General features: G+C 39.1%; 1 protein-coding gene across 1 annotated transcript in view; it reads right to left on the reverse strand.

The window, feature by feature from the left end:
• The window catches only part of GRID1 (glutamate ionotropic receptor delta type subunit 1), a gene marked incomplete at both ends in the record, with an annotated part of 491,898 nt that overhangs the window by 17,364 nt on the left and 460,635 nt on the right, over nt 1-13,899 (reverse strand). Inside the window, 3 exons of the mRNA XM_082285773.1 lie at nt 24-264; nt 1,619-1,785; nt 9,851-10,046. Of these exons, the coding sequence (XP_082141899.1) occupies nt 24-264; nt 1,619-1,785; nt 9,851-10,046 (604 nt within the window). The remainder of the gene's footprint in view (nt 1-23; nt 265-1,618; nt 1,786-9,850; nt 10,047-13,899) is intronic.

Genomic DNA, 13,899 nt, shown 5'->3' on the forward strand with positions numbered 1-13,899 from the left:
TGATAAGAATAAAAGTTATGGACCTCTTTCGGTGTTTCTTGATGACAACGGTTGCTGTTCCACCACAACTCCAATGCTGCCACCAAGCAAGCAAGAAGAAGGCCTATTGCTAAAATGCAGAAAACGCCTGCAAAACTGTGCAGCTTGAGTGCCTTCCCATCTGTCTGTGCATTGGTATGGCTATTCAGGTCACAACGTCCCATCCGTGGCCACCACTTCTGTTTAAGAACATCCAAATCTCCACTTTCTTGCAACTCTAGGATCCTGCAGAAATTTCAAAAGACAAGTATTATTTGCAATGACACTTTTTTACAGGTTTTTTTTGTCTTTTCCTTATGCTTCACAACTCTTAAGTCTACCATCCCACAGTTCAAAACTCCATCCCCCTGCACCACCAGTGTTGTATTCTTTATCTGAAACTCCCTTACACCAAGATTTCTTTCTACTCACAGCAGCAGGTACACTCCACTGGGTAACTTTGGGAAAAAAAGAGACTGTCAAAAATTACACTGCAATGCAAACAGCATTTCCAAGGGAAATCACCACATTCCAGTTAGTTATGGCTGGTCTGGCTACATTCAGCTGCAGCAGCTGGTCCCACTAGTGAAATGTTCAACCCACTCCACTGCTGCTCTCCTACAGTAATTCCAAAAATATGTGAGGCTAAACATGCTACTGTTTGTGCACCACTTAGTGCAAATCTGTTTAAGCAGCGACCAACTCATTTACTTCAGCAAATGCAGTTTATTCAAAAGGATTTTACTTCAGTGCTGTTACTTAATGCCTGAATTACTGTGTTAACAGTTGCTAATTAATCATTGTTTTGTCTCCTGTGAAGTGTCCCTTCTCCGCATGAATGATTCATTTTGGATTTGGTTTGATAACTGTTTTAGCTGTTTACTAACAATCTTTTCTCTTGAGGCAGCTTTGTCTCTAGTTATGCAGCTGGAGTTTTGCTCCTGTTTCTAAAGGAAGAGCAAGATGAGGCAACCTTGCTTCAGTTCCCTGCCTGGAGCGGAGCACCCACTCACCTTCTGCTAAGGCCACACATGCCTGCACAACTGCATGTCTTCATTTCAGGGTGCACATTCACATGGACAAGAGACACCCAGCTGATAGCTCAGAGATCACTAAATGTCATAGTTTTATAGTCTCCTGGTCTTGGCAGTCCCATGCAATTCTCAGCAATTCTTGTTTCCCTGTACCATTGTGAGTCTTTGACCTGTCCCTCTCCCCTAAAGGATAACCCAGGGCATTGCTACTTGCTTACTGCAGGGAGCAACACATTGCTTCAGAGCCTGCAGAATGTGGCATGAATCCAGGATCTCTCTTCAAACTCCCCTCTACCTCACACAGAGCTCTGAGGACATCAGTCCTCTCTGCCAGAGGCAGTGCTGCCTGAAGGTGTGAGGCCACACATCACCTCCACTCCCCTCCTCCCAAACCAGATGCACATGGAGCAGAAGTAGCAGCAGCTTTGCTGGAGCTTGAACTCATAACCTCTCTGCTGTCATGTATTCATTGTTCTCTATTAATGAAACACCAAAATTAATGTGAACCACAAACGGTTGCTGGCTGCAGAAAGGAATCCTATAAAACAAGGTTTGCTTCAGTTTACCTCTGGGAGAAAAGATCTCTGTAGGGACTGCCATGCTGGAGTGCTATCCCATATCCTTTGCTGCTGATGCTGTTTCCAATGACTGTCACAGAGCATTCATCATCTGTCAGCGCAGCATATTCCACCACCGTCACATCCCACAGGAAAGCATAATTTCCTTTCTTTGCCTGTAAATACAGCATGAACACAACACAGTCTAAACTAAACTCCATTTCTAGGTAGGGCAAAACCCAAGCCAACAAACAAATCCGGATCTTGTCATTATTCTTTGGTGGTATTTCATCAGGTCACAGTTTACCTGCAGACCTTCAACATCTTAATACATTTCTAACACTCTTCCCTCCCAGCAGGACCTCACCTACTTCAAACCTTGCTAAAATATCTTCCTTTTTTTAGTAGGAATACATAGAATAACAGAGCAAACTATGAATGTAGGTAAGGCTTATGGAACAGGTTATTAATTAAAAATGAAAGCTATTGCTTTAGATGATGGAATTTGATGCATGTTTTGTAGGAGACACAGAATGTGAGTGGTTCCATGCATTTATGTGACAAGACTGGCCTAGTATGAGCATTAAGTGATGAGCATCACAGGCACCAAAATTGTAACTTTGCAGCTTTGTTCATATAAACATGTAAATAAACAAATTTCCCTTCCAAATAAACACAGCCCTTCTGAGAGCTATGTTAGTCCTGTAACAAAAGGCATGCACTGAGCTGAAAGTGTTCCCTCTTTTCCTCACAGGCAAGAAGATTCACAAGCATCTACTATTATCTCAGTTTTGAGGTAAATATTGTTTTCTTTTAATACACACCCCATGCATATATCCTTAAACATCAGCCTTAATTGGGACTGAAACCAATGCCTGCACACAGTGTATATAATGAATGTAAATCACCTTACTTAACACAAGATGTAAGAAACATATCTGGATAGGGATTCAGTAAAGTAAAATAAAATATCATCTTGTTGGTTAAAGTAACCATTGGCTGCCTAATAGATTAAAGTAGCTGAAGTCCTGTATATATTTCTTTATGTTACTGGTTCACAAAGCTCCCATAGCAAATGGCTACAGCTCTGGCACAGAATTAGTTAAACCTTCTGCACACTTTCTGTTTTTATGTAAGCTCAGTTTTGAATTCACCTGTAAGTTTGAAAGACTCCATCCATTTTTTCATTACACTGGATTCCTCAGTTGAGCAAATAAGATAATTTACTTCACCATAGTTTGATATAAACCACACCTTTCTGAAGTCCCTCACAGTTGCTTACACATGGCAAAAAATCAAATGGGTGAAGTATCTTCTAGTAGGCAGAATTCAGGAAAACAAAGATTTAAATTATGTTGCCTGGACTGTCTGTAAGGTACTTGCTGCAATCCACCTCCTTTCCCTGCTTCCCTTTTAACAGCATAGAGGCAATCAAAGATCCACAAATTCATTTGCTTCTGGGTTAAAACAGAGTAAAAATGTTATATCCTTTCTCTTTAGTAAGACTTGAATGAGTATGTACACTGAACCCTTGGAAAATATTATTTTTATTATTCAGGCACGTTGTGTTCCATGGTAAATAATAATACATAGCATTTTGCTACCTAAGACAGGAAACTGTCAGCATTAATAATATGTCCTCATGGGAACAAAAACAGCAGCACTTGTTACTGTGCATAGAATTTACTCAAAATCCATGCTATTAGAGAACAAAAATCCTGCCTAATGGATATATAGCAATCAGACACCCAGGAAAGATTTGGCCTTAGTCACTGTGGTAAAATGTGTTTTACATTTCTCTGGGTATTTTTTTTTTTTTTTTTTGTTGGTTGGTTGAATTTTTGTCTTCTTTTTTTTTGTATTGTTGTTTTGTTTGAGGGTTTTTTTGGTTTTTTTGGGTTTGTTCAGTTTAAAGAGCAGTATCTATCTTTTGTTCTTTCAGAACTGGTCAGTAAATAATCTTTTCAAGTTTACAATTTAGAAAAGAACCCTGACAACACAATACATTCCTTGCCTATATCTTAGTAATACTTGGGGAGCACAATGTTCCTCAAATATTCAACTTCCATTACAATGCACTGGCTAAAGACAAAAATCACATTAATGATTCTACTTTTCAAGCCTCAATCTTCTGTATGTTATTTTATACAAAAGAGCTTTGTACACTGACTTTCGATGCTGGACAGTGGATCTTTTGTAAAGGTCTATTTCTCTTGCATTTGTGGCGTTGCTATCCTAAATTACATCCTGCGACTGTAAATGGTCAATAAACCAAGTCTGCCAGATCTCTTCACATCTATTTTACATTTTTTTAATGACATAAATCATTCTATCCAATGTCATCACATCTGTAGAGCATTGTTTCTCTGACAGCCTGATCATTTTAGCATAATCAGGAATCTGACTTTTAAACTCTTGGTTGTACGTATGTCTCAACTCCCAGAAATCCCGAGTGCAAGACTGCATCCCCTCCCTCTCTGATTGCCAGAACCAGAATCTCCACAGATCCCCTTTTCCTAAGGGAAGAGTTAGTTCTTTCCAAACTTCTTCCACTTGTGAATTTTTCTTCCCTGAAGAGTGGAGACCTTACACTATTAGTGCGTTCATTGTGTGGAAAGTTTTCTCTTAACAAAATGTTTAGTTGCTGTCTAAATTCAGCATCCTTCACTTCCCTGTTAATATCTGTTGTGACAGCTAAGCAGTATCATTTGTTCAATTTAAGGAAAAGCTGTCAAACTTTGAAAAACATATGTACAAGACACATAAGTGCACACATACATGTGTGCTTGAAGTATGCTGACATTTTATATACCTTCACTAGGCAAGCAGTAAAAACCAAATAAAATCAAACTGACATTTATTTTCCATGAAAAATCAACCTTTAATTTTAAATGTAGTTTAAACTTTCTTTCTTTTTTTTTTTTTAACAAAAGACTGCATGTGTGCATATGTGCCTGCCCCTTAACCTCCAGGCCATCAGGGTAAGAAGAATGGCAAAAGGGCCTGTGGCAAACATCAGCTGAGAATAGGTGAGATAGCTTGAATAAATGATTGAAATTAAACACAGTGAGTTCATATTTATACTTCAGTCTTCTAACTGTACTTCATATTTGACTCTCAGCATACAGGCATGCTGTACAACAAAACAAAAATGACTTGGTTAAACTTTCAAAAACCTCCTTATCAGAAAGTCAGCCAAAGCAGCACTCATTTATTCCACCCAGGCAGAACAACTACTTTGGCTTACACCAAGGACACCAGATTTATCTTCGGTTCAAGAGATTTAAGAAAACAGATAGAAAAAAAAAGAACCCTCTGGGCAAAACTCATATTAAAAAAAATATTTCTTCTTCAGAATCCTAAAAAAATTAAAAGGCCAAAGAAGATTGCTTCCTAGACAAGAGAAGGACCACAAAGAAAATAATACTCCAGGAAAGCAGTAAATAACCCCATAATGTTACTCTTCACTGCAGATGGAGATAGAAGAATATTTGTTCAAAAAGGCCTGGCTCACTGATGGCTAAATGATGTTGCTTCAAAGAAAGCATGGTAAGAAATAATAACATGAAAAAAAATTGATTCCAGATTGATCACTGATATATCTGTGATTTATCTGAAACTATGAAGAAGCTATCATACTAAAGACAGAAGTGCCAGAATAATGCAAAATTCATCATTAATTTGCTGTCAGAAGAGAGTGCCACTGCAGCTGATCCCATTATATAGCTGGTACCACAGAAATATCAAAAAGTGACCTTTACATTGGCATTAGAGGAGTAGTTCAAAAACACGCTTGGATAACATTTATTATCTATAAAAAGTGCTTTAAGAGAAGCAACACAGTTCAAATAAAAAGAAAAACATGCCATTTAATCCTATTGAAATGTTCCAAACACTAAAATAATTACGGAACCACTGTAGGATGCAATAGATTCAGGTTTAAGGAAGCATTTGCTTTTGCTTTAAAGGCTGATGGATCAAGAAATGAATAAATTTATGAAGCTCCATGAGAGCAACTGCAATTCACAATATAAAATTCATTGTGGACAAAGTAGATTTAAAAAAATCATATTAAATGAACTTTCAAATTACTTCTACTCTCAAAATTAGAATGAAGAGAGGTGGCTGCTCAAGAAGATCACTCTGATTTAATGCTCAGTGATCATTAAGGAAGCAAAAAAGAGAAGGAATAAATTCTTACTGTGCCATTGCCTAAATCAATGATGCATTCTCATTTTGTGCTCTACTTGGTTTTGATCGCTTTTGATCAAAAGTGATGTACAGGAAGTAAAGAAACGATTCAGAGAAATTTTGGCACCAAATTGGTTGGACAGGGGAACAAACAATCTCAACCAAAGCAGGGCATTATAAAATGCATTAATGAGTTTAATTCTGCTATCTGTATATACAGCAGATGCAGGATCACATGACATGGGGATCATATGAGTTCATTCTTTCAAAGCAAAAATGGGTGCTCCCAAAGGAAATAAAAACCACAGGTTATTATGTATGTTGGTGTAATCAATAATTACCCTGAATAACTGATTGCCACTGGATGTAATGCAAACATCTGAGATCCTGAGATCCTGCCTGTAGAAACTTTCCTGTGTCAGCATTAGTCAGTCCTCACCTGTGGTAGTCCCAGACAGCTCAAAGTGGCAAAACAGCAGAGCGTATGGACTGGTGGTTTGTGTGGTTTCTGCTCCTGTGCTGTGCAGAGGTACTACTGAATAGGAGGAGGTTTTCCATCTTCAATGACCACTTTCAACTATCTTGGGAACACAGCAAAAGCAACTTTCCCCCCACAGCCCATGGCTCTGAAGAGTCCTCCTGTCACTTCTGTGACACTGAAGTGCATTCCTGCCTTTTCCGTGGCTCTCCCAGTGTGCAAAAGCTGTGCCTTGCCCATGGGAGGTGGTCACTGTGGCTGCAGGGATGCTGCTGTGTCTGAAGAGACACCTCTGCTATGGCAACCAAATGCCATAAAAGCTCACAGGACTTTCTTCCACTGCCATCCTTTAGTTTTCAGACAGTCAAAGGGAGTAAGAAAATCTCCATGAAATGGAGAAAGATAAATGGAATGGAGACAAACCCCTGAAATACCTGTCTGTGGCATAAATAACCAGCACTCCCTGTTTTGCACTGAGGTGGCATTGCTTTGTTTGGCATTTGCAGCTGAACTGTGATACTGAATGAAGAAAGGGAAAGGAGAAGGAGGGATGAAAGAACAGTAGTGATTATTTTCTTTTTTCACATTCTGTCAGGCAAGTCCTCATTCAGAAAAATGTTTTATGGATCTTTTTATGCTAGAGAGTTTAGAGTTCCCATTTCCTACGAAACACATTTTTAAGTCATATTTACATCTCTTTCATGCAGCAGTATGTGTTTATGGATGGAAACTCTTATTGCCTTGGCCGACATCAATTCTCCTTTAGAAAAAAAACAGAATTTCTAGCCATAATACTTGACATGGAAAACTTGTCTGTTTATTCAGAGAACTCAATGAGCTAGGAAGAGTGACACTTAAACTATAAGCACAATAGTTTAGTTGACAATGTTATTAAATATTAATCCCAATTTATGTAGGTGTCTAATCAAATAGCGGCCTCGGTCATCTTTGGGGACTGAAGTAAAATTTAGTTGTTGTTGACATTAATTGAATGAGCTGATCTAGTTATAAAAAATCACCCTACAACACTGAAATCAAACTTAGTATGAAAAGTTATTATCACATAGATAGGATGGAGCTGCCAGCTCCATACAGACAATATAATTGGTATTCTCAACTGCCTGCCAATCTACAGTTACATTTCTGGCTTAGCAAATGTAGCTATCATAAATGGCAGCATGCACTAGGCTTACAGAATAAGAGTATTTACAATTTCATGGATAAAGAGCATCCACTGCCATGAGAATGTTACAAAAGAAAAAAGTAAAGTAAAATACTCTACATTTTTCTAAGGTGAACTGTTTTATTACTGGCTTAAATGCTAGGGTACGTAGAAAAGTACTTAATGTCTCTATTTTTCCTCTAAATGCTACGAAAACATCTCAAAAGAAGCCTCATTTTAATAAAGTGCTGAGAAGATTAAGAAAAAAAAAATCAACCACTGCTGTGGATACAAAATGCTGCTAGCAAGGATTTTCTTGCTATTTTCTAAGTCTGTGAGAGACTTTTCTCTCTCACAGAAGAGGTAGCAGAGTTATGTAAACAACCAAACACCTGCAGCCTTGAAAAGTCTTGTTTATGGTACAGTAGAAAAATATTTTGACAATGGATGTTTTAGGATTTTAGCCAATCACCCCCAAGGGGTGGCTGGTCCTTTGTCCAATTAGACTATGAAGAAAAAAGTCTATTAAAGAGTTTGTAAAATAATTAAATAAACCAATCTTGCTGCACAATTCCTGCCTGCTGGATCTTCTCTCCTCCTCCTCCCTATGGCTGCGGGACACGGTGATATGCCCTAGGGCCCAGGCCCGCGGTAATATTTGGTGACCCCGATGTGATTTGCACTCTCTGATGTGTCCTGCTGCTGTGAGCCAAGCCGAATTCCTGTAGAGGTACGCTGTTCCTTTTCCCCCCGGGACCGGGAGGTCCGACAGAACTGAGAAATGGCGAACAGCAGCTCACAGAACAACGCTGTGGTACTGCTCTGGAAAGGTGTGCTCAGCATATTGCAAACCTCCATTCCTGAAAACTCACTTCTGGAATTATTAACTTGGGCTGCCTTGCAAGGGATTCCCATGGGCAGAGACACTGCCCTGGACTTTGCCTTATGGCAGGAACTTGGCTGTGCTGTCCGACACGAGCTCCCGTCTGGGGACCCAGCAGTGTTAGAATTATACCAAACCTGGCGTTTGTTATTTATTCTGCTGACCGACCTCGACTGTGGCAGCAGAGCTGGCTCGCCTGTTTCAGTAATACACTGCAGATTTTGCTATTGCCAGAGCTCTACCTTGTCCCATGGGAGAGAGGATTTTGGAGCTGAGGGTAGAGGGCTTTGGGGAAGATCAGCTGAGAGACAGGCAAAAAGGCAGGGTGAACCCAAACTTTTGACTGAATACTCCTATGTTAAGACATGAGAGTATTTGCATAAAGATTTTATCCAGAAGTCAAGCAAAGAGTTGGGAATCTTTTGCTAAAGGAATTTGAATTGGGAAATGGGATGGGTTGCATTACTTGTGTTCATCCTCTTTATGGCACTGTAAAAACAGGAGATTTGGATACTTTCCCTCTGACTCTTCCAAAAAAGGTTTCAAAAATTCAAAGTAGAAAAAGGAAACACAAGCCCAAACCATTTTATTATTTCCCATGTACAAAAGCATAAAGAACTAGTAAATCAGTGTTTCACTGACAAGAGTGTCTCTGATCAAACATTCACTATGGTAATAACAGCTTGTTTTATGAAAAAAATCAATTGCTAGATAAAGAGGACACTTTTCACTAAAGGAGCAGCAGCACATCAAGGCTTTCAGCATGCCTGCATCCCTTCTGTGTAATGTACTCCTGGATGTGTGTTTGATGTAAGGTACTGTCTGGTTTTGTTGAGGTTCAAGATGGAGAGCAGAGGGGAGAGGCAGGCTATGAGAGAGAGAGAGGGGATTTGTAATGGCCAATATTCTTTATCACAGTACTCAGAACTAAGATGCAGCATCCTAAGCTGTTATACACCTGTCCTTGAATCCCACATTAATTCTCTGTTCTGGAAAAAAAAAAAGTGTCGTTTTATCTGAGAGAAATAAAATTTTGGTAGAACACGTCATGTGAATGCATTTTTCAAAGTCTGGAATAAACAAAGAAAAATCTTGCATTAAATTTCTGTTTTAAGAGAAATGAGTATACGTTCTGCGAATCCCTTGATTCTTACTCATGTTTCCAATCATGAACTCAGAAAAAAGAAAACAAACTCAAATGAGCAAGGGACAAGAGTCAGTACTGGATAATGTAAGGAATTACATTCAAAAAGGCATTATCAAAGCTCCCAAGAAACTGAGAAACCTTAGGACCAGATCCAAAGAAGGACTTACATACTGAAGACTTAGGCAGAGCTGAAGTATTTAATTCAGAACAATGACACCAAATACGAATCTTATCTGCCATCGAGATGCTAAAAGGAACTTTAAATAAGAATTTAGGGGGCTTTTAAATGACTATAATTTTTTTCCTGTGACTTAACATTAGCTCCACAGAAACAACATTGACACAGAAATTAAATGAAAAGCCCTGTGATCCAGTCTTACCTTCCTGATGCCTTCAGAAGGGTTTGATACGCAATTATCTGCCCCATTATTCTTACTGATAGTCCTCCACAGTTCAGCAAATGTGTTATCCTGCTCCAAAGGGTTGGTCCCTTTTGCTTTAAAGTATTCATACACTGCTGAGTCCCTGACTGTACCATAAGATATATCCATTTGTTTGGACAGATCCTGAAATGTTCTGAAATTCAAGCGACATTGAGAAATTAGTATTATGTAGTACATTAACAAGATTGCATTAATTAAATGGTTTCTTTCTATGTCTGTCATTCTTCAGAAAACACTTACCCTTACCAAGTAACATTTCCATTTCATTTCTCACCATAAAAGAAAACGAAATAGTTATTTAATTGTACTGAGATCATATGATTTTAACTACACCCAAGCTCTGTTTCACCCCAGTGAAGATTTATTTTTTTTTACAGATAACATTCATGTTAAATATGCCACCATGACTGCACAAGAATATAGTGTGATAAAGACTTACCTGAACACAGGAAAAACTCAAGATTATAAATATAAACTTCCAGCCCCATCAACTTCACCAGAAATACCTTGCAGAATTCAGTGGAATTAGTTTGCAGTTATACCAGTGCGTCCTCTGACTCCAAATCAATACAACTGTTTTAAACAAACAAATAAAATCTTGCTTCCAATTTCCACTAAGTCTCTCTTGCTCTCTCTTTTCACAGCCTCTGGTAGAACAGGCATTTTTCATTCACACAGAGGCCTAACTTTCATTTACTCATCATATACCACTCTGGAAGTGTAAATGGGCCTCACCCTGAGTGGCTGTGAATGCACAATTTATTTTCAAATTGTACAGAATGTAATTCACTCCTGTTTTACAGCCTTTTCTGCACCAAAAGGTGTAAATCACTGCCTGCATCAATGAAAACCAGCCCAAGCTTCAAAACATTTAAGGTGGTATCACTGCCATCAGAAGCAGCATCCTGGCTGTTTTCCCCCTCTCAGAACGTTCATTCCCATTCCCATGCCTTCTTCCTTTGCCATCAAGTATCACCTCTGTGCAGTGCCCCCATTTTTCCATCTGAGCATACAAATATACAAACACACATTCGACCACTGACCACCACACACAGCTGCAGGGACCAAACCAGATCTCATAAATAATGGCTTATTTTCTGCTTTATAAATGTGTGACTTCACATATTAACAACATGCTTCTGATATAGCCAACTAACACTGCCTGACATCAGTTAAACTAAAGCAACTCTCCCTGCCTCACCCCTGCCCCCCGCCTCCTTTCTTTTTTCCAAAAACAACCTTTCTGAAACAAAAACTTCCTGATCAATAGATTTGAAAGGCCTACTGTCACCACCTCTCCCACACCTCCAGTTTCTGGAGCCACAAAAGCAGAACATTTTGGTTTGCAGCTCGTGCAGATTTTTCACAATGCTCCTGAGGAACCTTCCCTTGGCCCATGAGCTAAAGCTGTTTTCCACAGCTGAAGACTTGTCATAGACAATATTTTTCTGCCACCCTCTTCCCTGTTTCGCTGGGGAGATGCCACTGCTGACACCTCACATGCCTGTAAGATTCCCTGCTAAACTATTTAGAGCAAAGCAATCTGGGCATAAACACAATGCCACATAAAATTATGTAGCAAACTCTTCCCTCTTCTCCCTCACATCACCCTCAGGCCTCCCAAGTTTAGCTCCCAAAGGCACCCTTTTCTGGGACTCCTGGCATGGGAGCCCTGTCCCCGGGCTGCAGCTCCACAGGGCTGCCTCTCAGCACACCCCTTGCTCCAAACTCTTCCAACTCACAAGCTGCTTCAAACAGTTTAAGTGGTTTAAGTTCTTAAATTGTGTTAAGGACTTTTTATCATTTTAAGCTGTTAAGCAGCTTTAAGTAAGACTGTGTGAACAGTTTCTCTCTATATACATTGCACACTTGTGGATTTAGGCTAACTCTAGGAGTTCCACCAAATCCCAAACCTCCTGTTATTTCTCTAGCTCTGTATATGGCAATTGATAAAGTACAACACAAACATCCTGGAGGTTGCTGGAAATTCAAAATGCTAATGAAAAATGGGAGAATTTTTTCAGATTTTATTTCTTTCTATAAGAATCCTGAAAGGTCTATTCTGCTCCCCTAAATGTTTCCTGTACATTTTATGGAACCCTTTTTCTTCCAGTCTTGATCTACATGATTACATGCTGCATTTAGTTCTGTCTTTATTTTTTAAAATAAGTTTCATCACATCCTAGGGAATTGTTAAATCCCAGGAATAGATGATTTGGCTGTTAAAAGACACATATCTGCCTACAGGGCAAAGAAAGGTACTCAATATACACAGGAGGGTTTCCTGTGGCAACCCTTCCACACCAGATTTAGTGCAGAGATCTTGGTGTGTGTAAGAAAGCATTTTTGGTAGAAGCACAGCAGCAGAAATATGTTTAACTAATATACTTTAACACAGCTTGCAGCTGGTAACAACTTTACAAATGCCTACTGCTATTCTGTTTGAAAGTTTGAACATGAGGGTTCCGATAGTTAGAAAGATAATTAAACCTGCAATTTTAATACTATCAGTATTTTCTGTTTTCCTTTATTGCCATGGAAGCTTTTACTCAGAAATCGCATTTTGTTTTAGCTAAATTGCACTTTATTGACAATCAGTGTTTTTATTTTAGCGAAATTACATTTTATTGACAATCGGTACTGCACAAAAGCACAGTACATGTTGCTTTACGAGCAGCACAGTTTGTGCAATTCTCTAAGCATCACAGGGCAGAGCGAGCAAATCTGGGATTTAAAACAAGCACTTGCAATAACCACACAAGCATACAGGTGGCAGGGAGTGAAGCACAGCTGTGGCCTGGGTGTGGAGTAAGGTAACTACCCCTTCAGCCAGCAGCATTTCCTTGGGACAGAATATGTGGAGTATTGTGTGTCTGAAAGAGTTCTTGCAGCGCACTGTTGGATGTTTTGGACCACTTAGCCAAAAACATATCCCAGAAATTATCCTGACAGGGAGTGGTCTCAGCCACAGTTCTTACCCAGTATAAAAAAATAGCTCTGTGCTGTATTTCTGCAGTGCAAGTGGAGGTGATGCTCAGCACCTCCATGGCCAGAGAAGTGGTCTAAAGATTTGGGCATGGTGGGCATGGGCACATACATAAGCGATATTGAATGGAGATGAATATTTCCTGCTCTTACAGGGTGAAGTAAGACAATCTCAAGGGCAAGTTTTAAATACTGTTATTTTAACTCCCTCAGATTTGCCTTTGCCAGACAAAATTATTCACTGCTACTTTTCAGATACTGGCTGTATCTTACAATTTTGTCATTTTCCAAAGGCAGCTGCTGTCATTGTTCTTAAGCTTTATTTCTGCAACCAGCTGTTAGCTGGACCCATCTCCTTTAGCCACTAAAATTCTTGTCTCACCTTCCTATGGCAAAGATTTCATGCATTTAATATACAAAATTATTTGCAACAAGAATGTGCAGCATAAGAAGATGCCCCATTACCACCTCAGTTATTGGATCTCACACGCCATTAAAGGCTCTTTGTAAGTGTGACTAAAGATAAAGCCAGTAAAGCAGAAAAAAGCCAATGTTCCTCACTTACAGTTACAGGAGCACAACTTCAATTTGTAGATAAATACATCCACTGTGTGATTGCTGTAATTGACAAGTACATGTAAACCAATTGATTTAAGTAAATGTATCTGCAGTCAATGTAAAGAAAAATGTTTTCTTTAAACCTGTATTACCAGCCAAAATATTTAATGCCCATATTTATGCTTACTAGATGAATGCAACAACTGATATGTATTCCCAGTGGAATTGCAATTTCTTCATGCAGAGTCAAGTGAAAACTGGGCTCACTGCTTGTTTTGTTTGTTAGAAACTTATTGACATAAAACAAACGCTGCAGAAGACACAGACAGGCAATAGCAGTATTGGCATTCATAATTAGACCACTAGAAGTAATTGCCAGAAAAACAATACTGGTTAAGATACACTTTTTGAAGATGTTTTCTTACTTGTAAAAGCCTTGTGTA

The sequence above is a fragment of the Coloeus monedula genome (genome assembly GCF_965178545.1).
Source record: "Coloeus monedula genome assembly, chromosome: 8".
In the NCBI taxonomy this organism is placed as follows: domain Eukaryota; kingdom Metazoa; phylum Chordata; class Aves; order Passeriformes; family Corvidae; genus Coloeus; species Coloeus monedula.